The sequence below is a fragment of the Carettochelys insculpta genome, chromosome 21, assembly GCF_033958435.1.
Source record: "Carettochelys insculpta isolate YL-2023 chromosome 21, ASM3395843v1, whole genome shotgun sequence".
NCBI lineage: Eukaryota > Metazoa > Chordata > Testudines > Carettochelyidae > Carettochelys > Carettochelys insculpta.
In genome coordinates this window covers 21,443,501-21,460,157 of record NC_134157.1, presented here as the reverse complement: position 1 = coordinate 21,460,157, position 16,657 = coordinate 21,443,501, and the positions used below count along the sequence as shown (strand labels likewise).

The 16,657-nt window shown below is 53.9% G+C and overlaps 1 protein-coding gene across 5 annotated transcripts in view; it reads right to left on the bottom strand.

The window, feature by feature from the left end:
* LOC142024024 (carboxyl-terminal PDZ ligand of neuronal nitric oxide synthase protein-like) overlaps positions 1-16,657 on the bottom strand; it is a 60,426-nt gene that overhangs the window by 12,115 nt on the left and 31,654 nt on the right. For all 5 annotated transcript variants that reach the window (XM_075015601.1, XM_075015604.1, XM_075015602.1 and 2 more), the window contains 4 exons: positions 5,390-5,482; positions 4,469-4,527; positions 1,318-1,426; positions 350-491 (listed from right to left, as the gene is read on the bottom strand). In XM_075015601.1, coding sequence (XP_074871702.1) covers positions 350-491; positions 1,318-1,426; positions 4,469-4,527; positions 5,390-5,482 — 403 coding nt within the window. The remainder of the gene's footprint in view (positions 1-349; positions 492-1,317; positions 1,427-4,468; positions 4,528-5,389; positions 5,483-16,657) is intronic.

Here is a 16,657-nt window from a genome sequence, read left to right as displayed (position 1 = left end):
TGGGTTGGAGTAAATGTAACTGACAGGAAATGTGCCTTGGAGGAGGCCTGTCTAGTGGTCAGTGCAGCCGTGGGCCCAGCTAATTCCTCAGCCCCTCAGTTTCCAAACAGGTGATATCCCCTGCCCAACCTCGGGTATGTGTAGGGCGCTCAGGTGTCCTTGCACTGACCAGGCAGGAGCGCAGAATGCAGGTTTTCTGGACTACGAGCCCTGCTGCGGGGACAGCCCAGGGTCAGGATTAGCACCGACGTGATGCACCGTCAGAGAGTGTTCCAACCCAAGTGTCCCCAGCGCGCTAGCTGCCTCGGGGCAGGGGAGCCCTGCCCGTGTCCCCCAGGAGCTGAGTCACCTTCCAGAGGCTGCTCCTCCACAGACTTGTCGCTGGCACCATCTGCCTGGCCGTCCGCATTCTGCAGCGCATGCTGCAGGCTCAGCTTGTGACACACCTCGAAGGCCTGGCCCACTGTCCGCACCACCCGCATAGCCTGGCTCTGGGGAGCAGAAGGTTAGCGCCCCTTTGGAGCAGGGCACATCTCAGAGCAGAAACCAACCGTTCCCAGGAGACCCCCTGCTATTGCCTGTCTCCCACCACAGCTCTGCTGACAAGGAGCCACACCGCCCCCGACCCCCACCCCTCAAACCAGAGCCTGGGCCTGCCTGGGCAACCAGCCTGCCCTCCCCACAGCCCTGATGGGGCTTCTAGGCATGCCAAATAGCATGCAGGCCCCAAGAGCCCCCAAAGGCTGGGCTGGGCCAGGGCACCGAGGAGGTGTCAGGTAATGGGGACTAGAAGAGCGCTAGTCATGTCCGATTTTGAAAGGCAGCTCCCTCCAGCTGCAGCTCCCGGTTCTCTGCACAGGTAACTCTACACCCCTATGTACCACTGTCGCCCTGGACAAGGGAGTTTGACTCCTGGCTCCCTGACAGATTTCCCTCCCTGATCTGCTCAGCCTGGTGCATCCTCTGGGCAGCAGGAAGGGTAGGGCAGGGCCTCGCCTAGCTCTCTGCTGCAGCTAGGGGGAGTCTGCGGGAATGCAGGCAAGCCTGAGTCACACGAACGACTTCAGCAGCCACTGCGCAAGGAAGGGTTAGTCACGAGGGTGATGCATTTAAACCCAAGTTACTGAGCGTACGGCAGTCATCCAGCATCCCTAGCAATCTGCCATAACTGCATAAAATGGGAGTGAAGTCTGAGTAAGACCCCCTCCCACTTCACTGCTATGTGCCCATTAGGGATGGGGGCTGTTTCCAGGGTTACATACAGGGATAACAGGTACACGCCCCTGAAAAGCTCTCTCTGCGAGGGCCCCACCGCACCTTCTTTTTGGATTTGAAAACGTTGCATCTGAACGAGTTATTGGCTCCGTCCCTTGCGATGTAACTGAAAATCTTTAGGTCCTGTGAGTCGTGCGAGACGTAGAAGATTCTAGTTAGAGAAGAGATAGAATAACCCATGTCACTACGCATGGCAGATATCTAGACTTAAGCACAGCATCCGGAAAAAGGGACTCAAACTGTCCAGGGGCAGGCTAGTCCAAAGGGCCCTAGGGCAAAGGAAAACTAGAACAGCCACGTGGGATCTAGCACCTACCAAAAGAGAGACGCCTCTTTCCCTCCACAACTATCCAGGCCAGCAGGCAGCTCGTGAGACTGGCCGTCACGTGTCTGAGAACGCGTCACCTGTACAAACCGTACAGTGCAGGTACAAACTCTCTTATAAGCGTCTGTGAAGCAGCTAAAAAGTGATGGCATGAGGGAGACCAAACCTATCGCTAGCTCCTGTCAGCAAATCTAGTCCCCTGGTGCGCCATGAGAAGAGAGAACCAGCCATACTGCTCTGTCTGGAGCACCCACTTGGCTGCAGCCTGCTCAGTGAGCTCAAGGCCAGGCAGTGACAGGAGGAATCTCAGGCCTTTCATGTCACAGCAAAGATCAGGAGCCACCTGCATTTTGCTCTCCTTGGGTGGCAGAAACAGCCCTTCCTCTTCAAACCCTCTGCCGTTAGCCTTCACCTGTTCTGCCTTGGCCCTCATCAGCAGAGTGAGCTCTGCCAAGCAATGAGAGAGACCCAGGCTGGCCAGCATCCTGGATGACCAAAGGGATCACAGTTGACCACCTGTCTGAGGGTTAAGTGTAGGGCAGGGGGTTCCTACATCCAGGAATCCTCCACAGGTTCATGAAAATGCTCAGCAACGGGCCACATCAAAGGCTGTCAGCTGCTTTGTCCTAGCTCACGAGGCAGCAAACAGGAGAGAGACACAGACGGGCGCACAAGCCCATTATCACGGGTGCACAAGCCCATTATCATTAATGACAGGCAGAGGCAGATGGTACATTACAAAAGCCGGCTTCCTTCTGAGGTTTCCGCAAAGGATGCAGACTTCACTCTGCACCTTACCCTCCGCTCAAGGGATTTTGAACCCTGCCCTTTGTCCCCTCAGTCCTCCTTCGCCCTGGCTCCTCCCACTCCTCCGCCTGACAAAACCCATTTCCACACACCGCGTTGCATTTCTGCCCTAAATCTTTTGCCCATTTTATTCTCCATTGTTATTTTATGAGGTAAAATGGTGCTGAGTGATGTCGGCCCCAGATGCAGAAGCAACGAGGGAGGCAGGTGCACGTTTTTCTTTGTCCTGCTCTGCCTTTGAATTCTACCTTGAATCTGCAATCAGACCAATCACCACAAACATGGACCCGGCCTTGCAATAAGCAAGTCGTCGTCTTTTGAAGATTGTTTTAGTGACAATTGAGAGCCCTTCTAGACAGTCTGTTGACATCCCCCTCTCCCTTTGGCACACAAACCAGTCTCCTCTGAGAACACCAGAAGAGAAATGGACAAGAATAAGATAAACACAAATGTGCATCTTGGAAACACCCCCCACACTGTTGCCTGGATGTCAGAATCAGGGGTCTCAGCCTCTCGTGTGGAAAGCTTTGCTGGCTTAACCCATTTAACAGCCTGGCCCAACTTGGAGCCTGTAGAAAGTTAGCTTTAGAGCTTGCCTAGCATCCTGATGGCTACAGGAAAGGAAGGAATTCCAGGACCATGTGGCGTAAGGCACCCAGATCAACAGCCAGCTCACAGACCAGAACTCAGAGACGTCCCAGCCGAGTCCAGCCTGCCCGCTTGGGAGAGGGAGATGGTCCTGCCGAGCGCCAAACCTCGGGCTCCGTGACCAGCAGCAGAAGCGATTAAAGGACACCCCCTTTCCCAGCGTGTTCCAGTCCTGCGGCACAGAAGAGCAGCCCAGGGACTGAGACCTGGACCACGTTTGGCTTCTGGGGGAGAGCTACTGTTCTCATGCCATGTGCAGTGGCCCAAAGGTCTGCAGAAGGGGAAGGCTCCTCCACCAGACAGCGAGCCTGGGCAGGCTCTATCCCAGACTAACAGCAACAGCTGGATTCCTTAGACATCGTCCTGTCCCCTTGTACAGAGAGGCTCTGCTCTCACTAGGTGGCTCATCCCACCCACCAGCCAGTCTTTACTCCTGGGAGTGTTGGAAACCCTCCGGCAGCGGCTCTGCTCGGTCAGCCCCAGTACGACAGGTCACCGCTCAGAGCCATGCACTGCGTGGCCCGCAGTCGCAACGGGCAGATGGATGAGGGGGCTGTGGCCTCGGGTTTGCTGCTGCGTTCTAGGCGCTAGGCTGCCTGCTCCCTCTGGCCCCTGCCTGCCTCTCCACTCACTCTTCCCTGCCTCTGGCTGATGTATCCAAAGCTGGGACGGCAGACTGCACCCACGTCCTCCTTCACAGACCAAAGAATGCCGTGGGCTTTAAAACTATATATCTGGCCACGGTCACGCACCCAGACCAGGCAGACCACTGTGATGCTGTGGTTTGAATGGTCACCTAACAGATTGGGGTGCTGAGTTCTAGTCCCAGCTCAGTCGCTGACATGCTGTGTGTGTCTGCGTGTGTGTGGGTAAATCAGAAAAGTCCATGCCCCACATCCGTAAAGCACGGAGAACAGCTGCCTCCTGGGGGACCCTTCTGTTTGCAAATGCTTGGAGATCCTGGGACAGTCTGTAGAGAAGGGCACGGATATTGCACCAGAGTTCACATGGCTGTGTCCTCACCCTGCTCCTGGCCGTTCTAGAAAAGGTGACTAAGGAGTGCTTTCTTTGGGAGTACCTGGCGGAGAGCACGAGCCTGGGGGATGGGAAACGGGGTAGATTAATCTCTTAATTCCATCTGCGGCCACGGACCGCTCCCTGCAGTAAGAACGATGGTTTCTAGTCACCCTTCCCTTCTCTCACACCCAACGTCTATCTGTTTTAAACTCAGGTTTTCCTACGGGGCAAAGGAACCCTCCAAACCCCTCGCCCCTTTCTGAAATAATGAAGCCACCTTGTTCTTTGGGAAGTACAACGGACACAAGGCCAGAATTCAGCACACATACTGCCTGTGTCCTATTCCATGTGACTGATTGCCTCTAGCGCTAGCCAGCGCTACCCTCTGCAGCCTACCTGTAGACAGGGTCGTGCATCACTAACATCTTACTCTCGTCCCAGGTCCATTCTTTTCTCTGTAGGCAAGGAAGAGAAGAAGGGAATAAGACACACCTTGGGCGTGAAAGCCACGCTGCTCTGCCTGAGGAGCTGTTTGTAATGCAAATCTAAGGAGAACAAGGGGTGTTCCCTCCACTGGAATCTAGGCCAGAATTTGAATGTTTTATTGACAGCCGTTCAGCTGAAGCAAGGCTGCTGTTTCAGATATCATGCAGGTTTCTGATGGTTTATCCACCCCTGGGGCTTGAAAAATTGGCATGAGCTAGAAGTCAGACATCGTACAGGCAGCGGAAGGATACGTTTGGCATTGAAGGCACTGGGCTGACCAGGACTTAGCAGATTTGGGTGCCTGTTCCAGCTTTGCCTCAAAGCTTGTGTGTAACCATGGGCAAATCATTCCATCACAACACCTCATTTCCCTATCTGTGTGAAATGATATTAGTTAGCTGGACCACCACTTATCTTGGGTATGACCAAGTTTCCTGTGGTCCCGTAAAGTTTGTTTCCAGCCACCAGTTCTGGCTCTCAGTGTTCTGTGCTGTTGTTTCGCTGTAATTTACCCCTAAGTGTCTTCTAAGAGCCCCATATGCAGTGGAGGTGTTGGTAATGTGCTAGACAATATTGACTTCCTGTAGTCTGGCAAATCAATCAGCTGGCACCGATCAGGTCCCAAGTGTGCTGGAGGAGAGAGGTTCAACCTGTACTAGAGATTAGGAGATGTCGGAACGTGGCAGATGGATCCGCCCCCCGTGGGACTGTGAGGTTCTTTCGGCTTTCTCTGAAGCAGCCGATCCCGGCCGCTGTATGAGAGGACATGGGGCTTGCTGGACTTTGGGTTCTGACCCTGCTGTGGCTAACGCGTTCAGTGTGAAGTCCCACCTTCTGCTTCTTGCGCAGAATTACTTTCACCCCATCCACAGAGACAACGACGCTCACTTTCTTCTTCTTGATATTCTTTGCTTTGAATTCATACTAAGGGGGGAAGGGGAAAAGTCGAATTAGAAGAGATTTCAGATCAGCAGTTACCACCTGGGATGAATGTTGACAAAACAGGCAATTTTAGCCTGAATTTTATTTTAAAATAAATCCTTTAGCCTCGCTCTACCTAAAGGTTCCACCAAGAGCAGTGTGTGCAGAAGGCACCCAAGTGCCAGGCTAGTTAGGTTTCTCGTCGGTGTGAATTAAAAATGACCTTTCAGAACAAACAAAGTGAACTTGAGCCTGGTGGGATATTTTTAAAGCTCAAAGCTTCCCCAGCTCTTCCTGACAATCCAGCCACAAACACCACGTTCTTGTAGCCTTTGGCTGTAACATGAATGGTGGCATCTACCAGCATCAAATCTGGATGTGACAGAGGGACTCACACTCACACACAATCAGCACACCTGGGAGAAGATGCCAATGGAGCAGGAAGAACCTTGAAGGTGGGTTTTACTGATGCCAATGGCAAGTGACATAAACAGGCTTTCAAAGCAAGGAGAGCAGGTGCAGTCTGGACAAAGCTCAGGGGAAGCCCTCGGATGGCAGGGGTGAGGCCAGAACCTGCTGGCACACGTTGATTCCATCGATAACCATTAACGTGCTCTGTATCCAAAGGATAACTCAAAGGGATGATGCTTGCCAGAAAAGCTAGGATCTGATGACTCACGGCAGCTCTGTTTTCCTTGGGTTTGGGCGCTGCAGTGCGTGGGGCAGAAAAATGTAGCTGTCTTGGCTATTAAATCACCTTCCCTTTGCTGGGCTCCATACCCCTGACTGCAGGCTCCTACTGAGCACTATGGATTTTAAAAACAACAGGGCTTGGATTTTAAATCTTGCCCTTGACAAAAGGTAAACAAAGAGCCAAATGACAGTCAGACTGACCACCTTCCAGAAATATTGTGGACTCTGTGCTCATGTCCCCAGTCTGGACTTCCTTCTGAGCTGCTATATGTTCTTGCATGGGATTAATCTGACCCTGTGTGAACTGAGGACACCAAGCATAGGCCATACCCTCAACTCCTGCAAACCAGCACAGCCCCACTGAAATCAGTGTAGCTACATTGATTTACACCAGCTGACAATCTGGCCTCATGCATCTATTTAAAAACCACTCTGGCTTAACTTGATGTTAGAATTGCTATTGCTTGAAAGCAGCAAGAGGAAATCCTCATTTTAATAGTCTCAAAACGTAAACTCAGCTGTTCCTGAGCTAGTGAAATCAGCAAGAGAACCGTTGCATGGCAAGGCTCACAGCGATAGCCATGTAAACCACAGCTGTGAGGCTGTGAACATGAATGTTATGTGTACCTCAAAACAGGGCAGAATCCTGCCAGAAACATGGAGGCTATCCATCCTGCTCCACACGCTGACAACACACTCCAGGGCGGCTTTCCTAGCTCACAAACTCTGCTACCCTCAGGGACTCGCCCACCTCCAAAGGGACCGATCTTTATCTCCTTGCTCCATTTTCATTTTGACCGGGGAGAGATTTCAAAGTGGGTTGTTTGTCTGTTTAAAGTTTTGTGGTTCATTTGTAACAAAATAGCCAGAGAACCAGCCCAAGCCTAAGGGGTAGAGTTTGTGGTTTCCCTGCATGGGGTATGGTAAGATTGCTGGAGTGGGTCGGGTGGGACATTTTTTCTAAAATTGTAAGACTGTGGCTGGTGTTCTCATTTTCTTAAAATACAGCCTAGAGTGATCACAGCAGGGCCCTTCTTGCAGTGCAGGCAGAGCCATGCCCCTCTGCAGTCCCAGGATGTGCGCAGGGGTGCACCCCAGCACCGTCTCAGCAGTGCTCCCTCTAATCTCTTCCATTCACAGGCAGAATTAATTTTGTTGTGGGCACCGAGGCATGTGTGAATGTGGAACAAAAAACCCAGCTGTGGGCACTCTACTAGTCAGCTGGGCATCATGTGAATCTTGCCTAAGCAGCCTCAGTAGGGCCCATCTTACAGGACACTGCTCCTGGGCCAGCCTGCTACACCAAGCAACTGCCTGGGCAGGAGGAGTGTCCGTGGCTGGAGGGGCAGTCATGGGATGCACACGTGTCATCACCTGTGGAGAGAGGGTTAACCCTCGCAGCAGGGAAGGGGGCTGCACAAGTAGTTCTTGGGGTGCTGTTGGGCTCCGGGACACTGAAATCATGTCTCTACGCGGTAGAGCTAAGCAACAGTGATTGATCCCTTGGTGGTTGATTTATCACACCTACTGTAGACACAATGAATCGATCACCAAGCTTGTTCCTGTTGACATCGGTACTCCACCAAAACGAGGGGAGTAGCTGGCATCGCTGGGAGCGCAGCCCCTGCTGACCTTACCGCACACAGGCCGCAGTAGGTGTGTCACCTTTGGCTGCGCTATTAGCATCGCCAACATAGCTTGACAGTGCAGGTAAGTGTGGATGCAGCCGAACTGTGGCATTGTTTGGACTCGGCCCCAGTGCACAGAGCGTTGGACCCTCTTCCCATAGCCAGAGCAGGTTGTCAGCAGGCTCCCCCAGGGGTTCTGTGGCATACGTCGTGGAATTTTAAACCACAGGCCCTGGTTCCTCCTGTTACTTTGTGAGACCATCATGCGTTTGACAAGTGCTCAAAGCGGGGCCAGAAATATCTTTGGATATTAAGGATTCTGCAGATGCCTCTAGGTTTGGGAGGTGTAAGAGAGAGACTCCACAGACAGATCTATCTTAAGAACCTACCTCTGCTGCTTTAAAGCAGAGGAGATACCCCTTCCTGGCCTGCTTTCTTGTAATTTAGCACCTAAATTTTATTCTGCTTAGAGACATTCAAGCCTGCCTGAGCTGGAATACATTCTGTAACAGCTTTGAAATCCCTGTGTGCAACCCCTTGCTTTGCATAAGGACCCACACACTCTGTGTGTGCAATATTAACTTACCCAAGAGCTAAAAGCCGAATGAGTAAAAAATGCTAATGGAGCCATGTAATGCATATTTCATCTGACAATTCCACTCAAGTAGATATAAATTACTTATGCAGATACTGGCTTCCATCTACGTCTGGAAGCGATGGGGGTAATGCACATTTGAAATCACATGCAGTATCCAGCCGTAGGAACTGCTTGCATGTATGGAAGATTATTCAAGAAAGTAATTCTTACTGTGCCTTAATTACTCCAGGTTCAGGGGCCTTTATTATGTAAATGAAAAACCATCATAAAATGGAAAGGTTTGTGGGTCTTTCAAACTGACTCAGTCTCTGTGAGATGTGACCTCTCTGTTAGTAAGGAGCAGCCTGGACTTAAGCCCCTGAGCAAGGACCGGCCAAGATCACTGATGGAACACCTGCAGTTCTGGCATCCTGCTCCATATGCTGCAGAAAGAGAAGGATTCTTCTGAAGCAGAGACACTTAGAGTCTTTGGAGTAGAAATGCACGAGAGCCTGCAAAGGTCTCTCCATAGAGACAGACAAGCTGAGCACTCCTCCTGATCCAGAAATGCTGAAGCATTTTCTAGACGATTGGCCAAAGGCACTGCCGTTGTAAACATCTCTCTCGTTCCCTGTGCAGTTACAAGGACTTGGCATGGTTGTTCCTCCATACCCCACTTTAAAGGACTTGTAGCTCTCCTGTCTAATCAATTTCATACAAAAAAAAATCCAAACATTGCACAAACACCCTATTGTCATTTCCAGTCTGGAGACCCTGCAAGGCCCCCGTCAGGAATGCTGTGCTGGGCCTGGCCCCAACAGTCAGGCTAGGCCTTTTCCCCCTGAGTTCACAATATAATCTGATACAATCACTGCCGCTGCTGGAGCATCCTTTGGAAGGCACACGGAACAGTTCAGGGAAGGCGTCTAGAACAACCCTCTGTGCAGATAATGATCAACGTCCCTCACGTTTTATTGAGCCCATTTCTGTTTTCTCCCCTTCCCTCCAGAGGAGTTTAGGGAGGCAGGCTGCAATTACTCCAACTGGAATTCAGCCTGGACAATGAATGGGAAATAAATGCCACCAGATTTTTACCATGATGCAGGACACTCCACGTTAAGTGTCCGGGTGAAGGACGTTATTTCCAGTTGCAGTGTCCCACCGACACTGGAGAAGAAAATGGTTTGGACAGAGGATTCTGGCTGAGCAAAGTCCTCCGTTCCTCACCCCACATTGAATAACAAGGCTTTTCCTTCAACTACTTAATCAACCAGTCAGCAAGACTGATGTTACCTAGCTCCCAGACAGCAAGATTGCAAAGAGGCCTGGCCTAGCTGAAGAGGTAGCTGTCACAAAACTAAGGGAAAGGGGTTAGAAGGTAAATCTTGGCTTGTGTGTGCTACTTCTCAGCTGTGAATATAAAGAGCGCCACCTCCTTCTCCAAAACATGCTGGATTACGCTAGAGGTGGCAGGTGATGTAACAGATACAGGAAGTATATGGACCAACCCTGCTCCCCTGACAGAATGGCTGGTTGCAATGTCCCACGTGCATGGGCTGGAAGAGCTGGAACAGTTTGTATAGTGGGGGTGTGAGAGACGCTGAACCCAGCTATAAACCCCGTATAAAATGGGAAGCCCTTCAAGCCGGGGGGAGGGAAGGCAGGGCCCGCAGCACCTCCACACCCTTAGTTCCAGCACCTGTAGGCACAGAGCGCTGGATCCCTATTCCACGTCTCTGATCCTAAACGGGCATCTTGCTGTGACCCAGGAAGTAGCTTATCTAGGCCACCTGGGGGTGGGGGAGAGGCACACCCGTAACAGCAGTTGCTGGCTGGAGCTTCTGCAGCCGGGAGAGCAGCTCTTTACACATCAATGATGCAGGAAGAGCCTGACTATTCTAAGTTTATGGAATGCTGTTTGTTTCAACCCAAATCTGCCTCCCTCGCACGTACAGGCCCCGTTGCGCCCTCTTTAGCCATTGCATCATTGCTATTTGCAGCACCAACTCTTGAACCTGATGGGATAGAAAACTGAACCCTACTTTTATTTTTAAATATCCCTGGTGGTTCCCCCTCCACACCTTGGCTCGCTCAGACAGAGCATTCCCAGCACGCTGGCCCTGCCGAAGAGGGGCTGTGGGGGCAAGAAGGGCTTTGGATCTTCCCCTTTCACCGCAGCGGACTCTCCCAGCCTTGCAAACTGCAAGCAGCCAGCAGAAAGGTCAGACTTTTGCAGGAAGTTGGCACGTTGGAATGTGGCTGAGCATAGTCTGGGGCTGGGCTCCCAGTAACTGGGCAACGTATCAACAAACCCTGCACAGATGGCTGGTGCTTAGCCTGATGTCCCTCCTGGCCACTGGAAAACTGAGGATTTATGATGCTCGGAATCAGAGAAGTGGCTTTTGGACACAGACAACAAACAGGGAACCCAATGGACGAGGGAAATGTCTGCAAACCATCCTGCAGAGGCTTTTTTCCCTAAGCTAGCCCATTCTGCCATCTGACCTATCCCAGAGCCTGGTTCATTTCCCCTGAGCTCCATCGGACCTACCCCTGCTCTGCCTGGGTGGCTGCCCCCTGGAGCTTCCGCTGACAGGGGCGGGCTGGCAGCACTCGGTCCCCTCCTCTCAGGTGTCAGGCCCTTTACCTCCCCAGGAGCAGAATTTCACAATCCTCCTACGCTCCCATCGCAAGCTACGGTCGGGAAAGGCAGCACTAGGTACAGAGCATGTTCGTTTTCCCCACAGGTCCGTGAGCTCTTCGACTGTTTGGCTTCACAGTGCTTCTGCCAGGCTGGCAGTGGTTACCCCCTTTTAGAGCTGGGGAAATCAAAGCACAGACTGATCCGGTGACTTGTCCGAGAGCTGGGAAATAGAAGTAACAGCAAGACAGTCCAATGGTTGGGAAGAGAGCCCAGGAAACTGGAGTTCCAGCCTCTCGCTGTCCAGCTCATCACTAACGTGCCAAAGGGGGTCTCTCTGCTGCCCATGTCCATCCCCAAAGACCTGGACTGGGACCACCACCTCATTACACACGGGACAGTATTTGTGCAGGTGGAAGAGCAGAGAAAGCCTTGCAGCCTGCCAAGCCATGCAGTCCTGGGCAGCGTACGTTTAGTACAGCCAAGGGGGCGTTACATGGCACGGAAACTCACGTGAAGAAAGGAACGAGCCGCAGCATGTGCAATGGCCTAGGACAGCCAAATTAGCAATGACTGGACTGGAATGTTTGGGTTCAAGCCAACACCTGCTGAGCCCAAAGCTGTGAGCAGAATGCAGACTGGGCTTGCCCCTGTGCTGGATTCGCTCCAAGGCACCCAGTGTTGCAGACTCCTCGGCTAAGCTGGGAGAACATTTCACCTTTTCAAAGCCTCCAGCCTGGCACTCCGAGCAATAGTTTGTTTCCAACTGATCTGTCCCGCAGGCTCTCTCGGCCCTGAGCCCAGTGACCCTTCCCTACTGTAGGGACATTGTGGTCGTTTTGGCCAGGCATAGGCAGCTCAGCTTATAAATGCAGCTCTGAGGCTGGCTTCTTGAAAGTTGCCTGGAAAAGGAAGCCACAACTCAGTACAGCGCCTCTTAATTCAGCCTTTGGCCATACTTCAGAGCCTTGCACAGTCCCTTAGGGACAGTCTACAGGGGGCAGAAAATCTTTGGCCACTAGCTACAGATCTCTGGATGATCTGCTTCCTGTCTGAGTGATGTCTCCGGGCACAATCCAGGCGAAATCCACCCTGGCTACTTCCTGTTCATTCATATTTTGGCCTCCAGGACAAACCCATCTCCTGCTGTGGGTGCATGTGTAGGGCTGTAAAGCCAGAATGCAGCTCCGAGATTTGCAGCATTATCCTGCACAGCAGGACAGACTGAACCTCACCCCTGCTGCCGGAAGACACAACCAAGCCTTCCCCCCCGAAAGTGGGACTCGGGTGCATAAACGGATCCTGCAGGAATGCTGGGGAAAGGGGCTGCTCTGCAGAGTTCCTCCAGGGTCTGAGCCCTGCCTGCTTTCACCCTCCCCCGAACCCAAAAACAAAGGGAAAGTGAGCGACCCAAAAACCTCCTGCTGGGACTGGGGTTTCCATCTGCACGGCCATTTGCAAACTCTGGGCCTGGGAACACTTCTCCGCAACAGGGGCACGTCATCCTGCTTTCCAGCTGGGGAAACAGCCGCACAGGGGCTCACCCAGGGCCCCTTAGCCAGTCATGGCGGAGCTGGGCCAGCAGCTCCTCTGTTCCGGCTTAGGCCAGTGCAGTTCTCCTGCACAGTACGGCATGTGCTGACTTGCTCTCCCCAGGAGCACCTCACCCTCCAACGTCGGTCTTTTTAATTACATTAACGATTCCCTGTGACAGCCCATGCTCAGCCCCCTGGGCTGATCACGGCTGCCTGGCATGACATCTCCATTGATGTGTGCCCTGCAAAGCCTCAGACAGCGCTGCAGAGCGTGGCTCAGCTGCTGCTTGCGGAGAGGCAGGAAAAGCCAGGGGTTCCAATATTTGAGATTACATTAAAAGCAGGAGAGATGTGAGCGAGTCACCCCCTAGCTTTGCTCCCCTGCCTGGAGCTCAGGCCCTTAGTTAAGGTTTACCTGCTGCTCCTGGGGGCGGGGTGTGTGCGAGGTGTCAGTCATTTACACTGCACAGCAAGGAAAAACTGATAGCGGGTTTTTAAAAGGGGGCTGAACTGGAGCCAGCCCGGCCTAATGAACGGCCTCAGCCTGTACCCGAGGTCAGTCTTCAAGCACCTGAAAGGCAACAATTATTCCTCCTCCCCAGAACTGTCTTACCCTCCCTTGAGGGTCTCTTGAAAGAGGCAAACCCTGTATGGAAGCAATCTGGGAAACAAGGGGGTCCTGCCCGGGACCGAGGGGTTGATACGGAGGAGGGGGGCGCATCAGGGTGGGGGAGTCAGTCTGACGTGGGGGTCAGAGAGGCGATTCCCAGCCACCCAGACCTTCCTTTCTTTTGTGCACCGAGGCTGAGGCTGGGAGGAGCCTTTGGCTGGGCACACAGTGCAAACCTTTCCTTTCCAGCGGGTGCACTCCGGCTGGCTGCGGTAGAGCCGGTGTTAAGAGAACTGCCCTCTGGGTGTTCCAGGCAGACGGCCCCTACTGCAGCCAGCCCATCCACGGCCACCTGGGAGGAGGGTAGCAAAGGCAGAAGGTGTGGCTGGAGCCGTTGGTCCTAATGCTGTGAGCAGCGGCTGCTCTCCCAGCACAGGGCACACGCGGGGCAGAGGTGCCGGCGCCGGCTGGAGGCTCCGTTCCTAACCACGTGTGCTGGGCAGAAACAAATCCCCTTCGCCTGCTTCAGACAGGGAGGGGAGAAAAGCAGCTTTTCCTGGCTCCCGTGCAGCTAGAGATTCCTCTTCTCTCTGCCCACGCGACCCCCGGAGCTGCACAGCACAGTGCAAGGTGACATCATCCACCCTTTGGAGCGTCTCCATCAAAGGCCCTGTCCTGTGATGGTCGTCTGCGGGAACCCCTGGCCTGCTGTGGCCATGTTTAACAGGGAGCTTTCCCTCCCACAGCTGCTCCAAGCCCAATTCACCAGGGCAGCTCACTTCCCGAAAGCGAGCAAGGGCACCTTTCCTGGCTGCCGTACTCTCATGGGCCTGCTCTCCATCTCGCTGGGGACAGCTGGGCCCAAAGTCTGGGGGTTAAAGCCAACCAACCTGTCACCTCTGGAGTCCCTGTTCAATCCAGCCAAGCACCCGAAGCTACCCTCCCGCAGCTGGGGAAAGGTTCTGGCCTCTATCTAGCTCCCTGTGGACGTGTGCCTATCCCAGACCCACCCCTTTCCTGGAGACGCACCTACACAAAAGAGCAGCCTGAGCCTCCCTCCTGAGGCCAATGCTGTGCCTGCTCAGGGGACGGAGAGAGGCCTTTGAGCGTCAATATCGGCTCCCTGGGACCTTTCAACATGGTGGGGCTGGCATTAAGAGCCAAGCACTGCGAGACCAAAGCGTGCGAGGAGCCAAGAGGGGGCTGCTGCAGCGTCGTACCCAGCGCATGTGGGCAAGGTGGGCTGCAAAGGCCCATTTGTCGGCATCCGAGAGATCATCCTGGGGAGCCTGAGCAGTGTCTGCCTGGCTTGGCGCCTTGGAGGTCAGAGCAGAACAGGCTTGTTCCCTGCTGAACAAAGCAGCTTCTCCTGGGGGTAGAGACTCCAGGCTGGGCCAGCAATGGCTCCTTGCCAGCTAGACAGAGTGTGCGTGCTGCAGGACCGGAGTTTGGAAACCCCCTGGATGCCTCTGAACTGGAATCAGACTTTCGCTCTCCAGCCCTACGCCCCATTGGCCGAACACGAGACCCAGTGGCCAGCGCAGTCTGAGTGCCAAGCAGTTCTGGGTTTGTCTACTGCGCCCACTGCTGGGGACTCACGACGCCAGCATCCGTCTGGTTTATGCAGACTCGTCCCCCGGCTTCTTGCCCCACAAAGAGCTGCTCAGAGGGGGGCAAGGGAAGCCAGGAGCTGTGGCTATGGCTTGAGGTGCCCCGCAGGGCCCCACCGTAGCGCGCACACGTAAACGAAGACCGTCCCACTCTGAAGACGCAGCTAAGCTGAGGAGAAGCACACGGAGGTGAGCGGTCCAGCCCTGCGAACAGGCGCTGCTCTTCATACAGTGTGATGTTGACCCAGCTCCCAGCAGGGAGAACTGACCCCCTCCCTGCCCCCTTCTGGGCCACTTGGCACTCACTGCCCTGCTGGCTGGCGCAAGGTGTCTGCTTTGAGGCTCTCGCAACTTTAATGCTCAACAGCCAAACAACAGAGGCTTAAACCCGAAGAATGAGCCAGACGTCCCCGCTCCCTCAGGAAGGGACAGCTCCACACAGCAGGGCCAGGGCCATGGACAGCACCGGCACGCATGGGAGTAGGACAGTTACATTGTGTTTAGGGCATTGTGTAAGGACCTGCGTTCCCTGCAAGCTGAGCACTTGGCTGGCCGCCCGCGAGATTCAAGTGCCGCCTGGCTGATCAGCAGAGCGCCCACAGCCGGCAGCCTGTGTTTCCACTGGGGGTGCACATATACACAGGCCTTGGTGCACACAAAATTTATTCCACAAACAGATGGCAAAATAAGAGGGAGCCCTGGTTAGGACTCAGGTCTCCTGGGTGTCTGTGGGCAAGTGGCCTAATCTCTCCTCTCCCAGTGTGCCCTTCAAGCCCACCCCCCAGTGACATGCTAGGCAAGACATGAGAGCCTCTGCAAGGCCAGAGGAGCAGAAACTGCCCTGGCTAAAATCCTCACTGGCCAGGGAAATGGCTAAGCCTGGCAGCTGCTCCCTCAGTGCAACAGAGGATCTGTGCCTTGCACAGGGGAAGGGAGGAAGATGGGAGAGAGACAGCTGTGATTAATGGGACTGTGCCCTGGTGATCCCTGAGGGAGACCGAGTTTATTGCTTGTACAGGGTAGGGCTTGTCTGGAAAGACAGAATATAAATTAAGAATTCTTCTGTGGCTCCTCACAGGCTGGTTTGTGTCACGCGCCCTGCAGAGAGCCGTGCAGCCATTTGGGCTTTAAGCCGTTCGTATTTAATGTGGGATGGGTAGAGCCCCACCCTGTCTGCTCCCAGGATGGAGAGAAGCAGCCCTGGAGGGGAGGGTGGCTGGGGCTGAACCCAGTTGCGCTGGGGGGGTACGTAATGCGCATGCTGACACGGACACAGTGAGAATCCCTGAGGCGGTGGCTCTGTTCTGAGGGCAGGCGGGCGTCGGGATTTCAGGACACTAAATAATGCAGTGCTTCCTGTCGTACTGATGTAGCGGTGCTATTTCAGGCCACGTATTCAAATTGAGAATGCTCACAACTCATGTTCCCCGGCGAACCACAGCAGCCTGCCGGGAAGCGCTGACCTTGTCCTCCCCAGGCAGGACTCAGTGCGAGAGATCGGAGGTGCTCACTGGGGTACACAGCAAACTCCATCCAACCCGGGGGCTAGAAGCCAAACGTGTCCGTTGCTGAGGAAGGCACGAGCTGGATGAGGGACACTAATAAAGGTCCAAGCCAGAGAGGCTGTGGACTTTGTGCCCAGATGAGTTGCTTAGCTGCCATGGCCCAGGGGACACAGTGAAGAGCTCTGTGCCAGCTTTAATGTCGAGGATGCTTCCAAGTTGCCATAAAGCAGGGTGGTCAGAGGCCTGGCGCCAACCAGCCCTGTGGTTCTGCTCTGCCCCTTTCAGAGCAGGCCTGCAGAGCTGTGCCCTCAGATCTAGGGCACAGGTGCCTGCATGAAGCATCTCTGGAATCCTCTTCAAGGCTTAAAGAGCTCAGCGG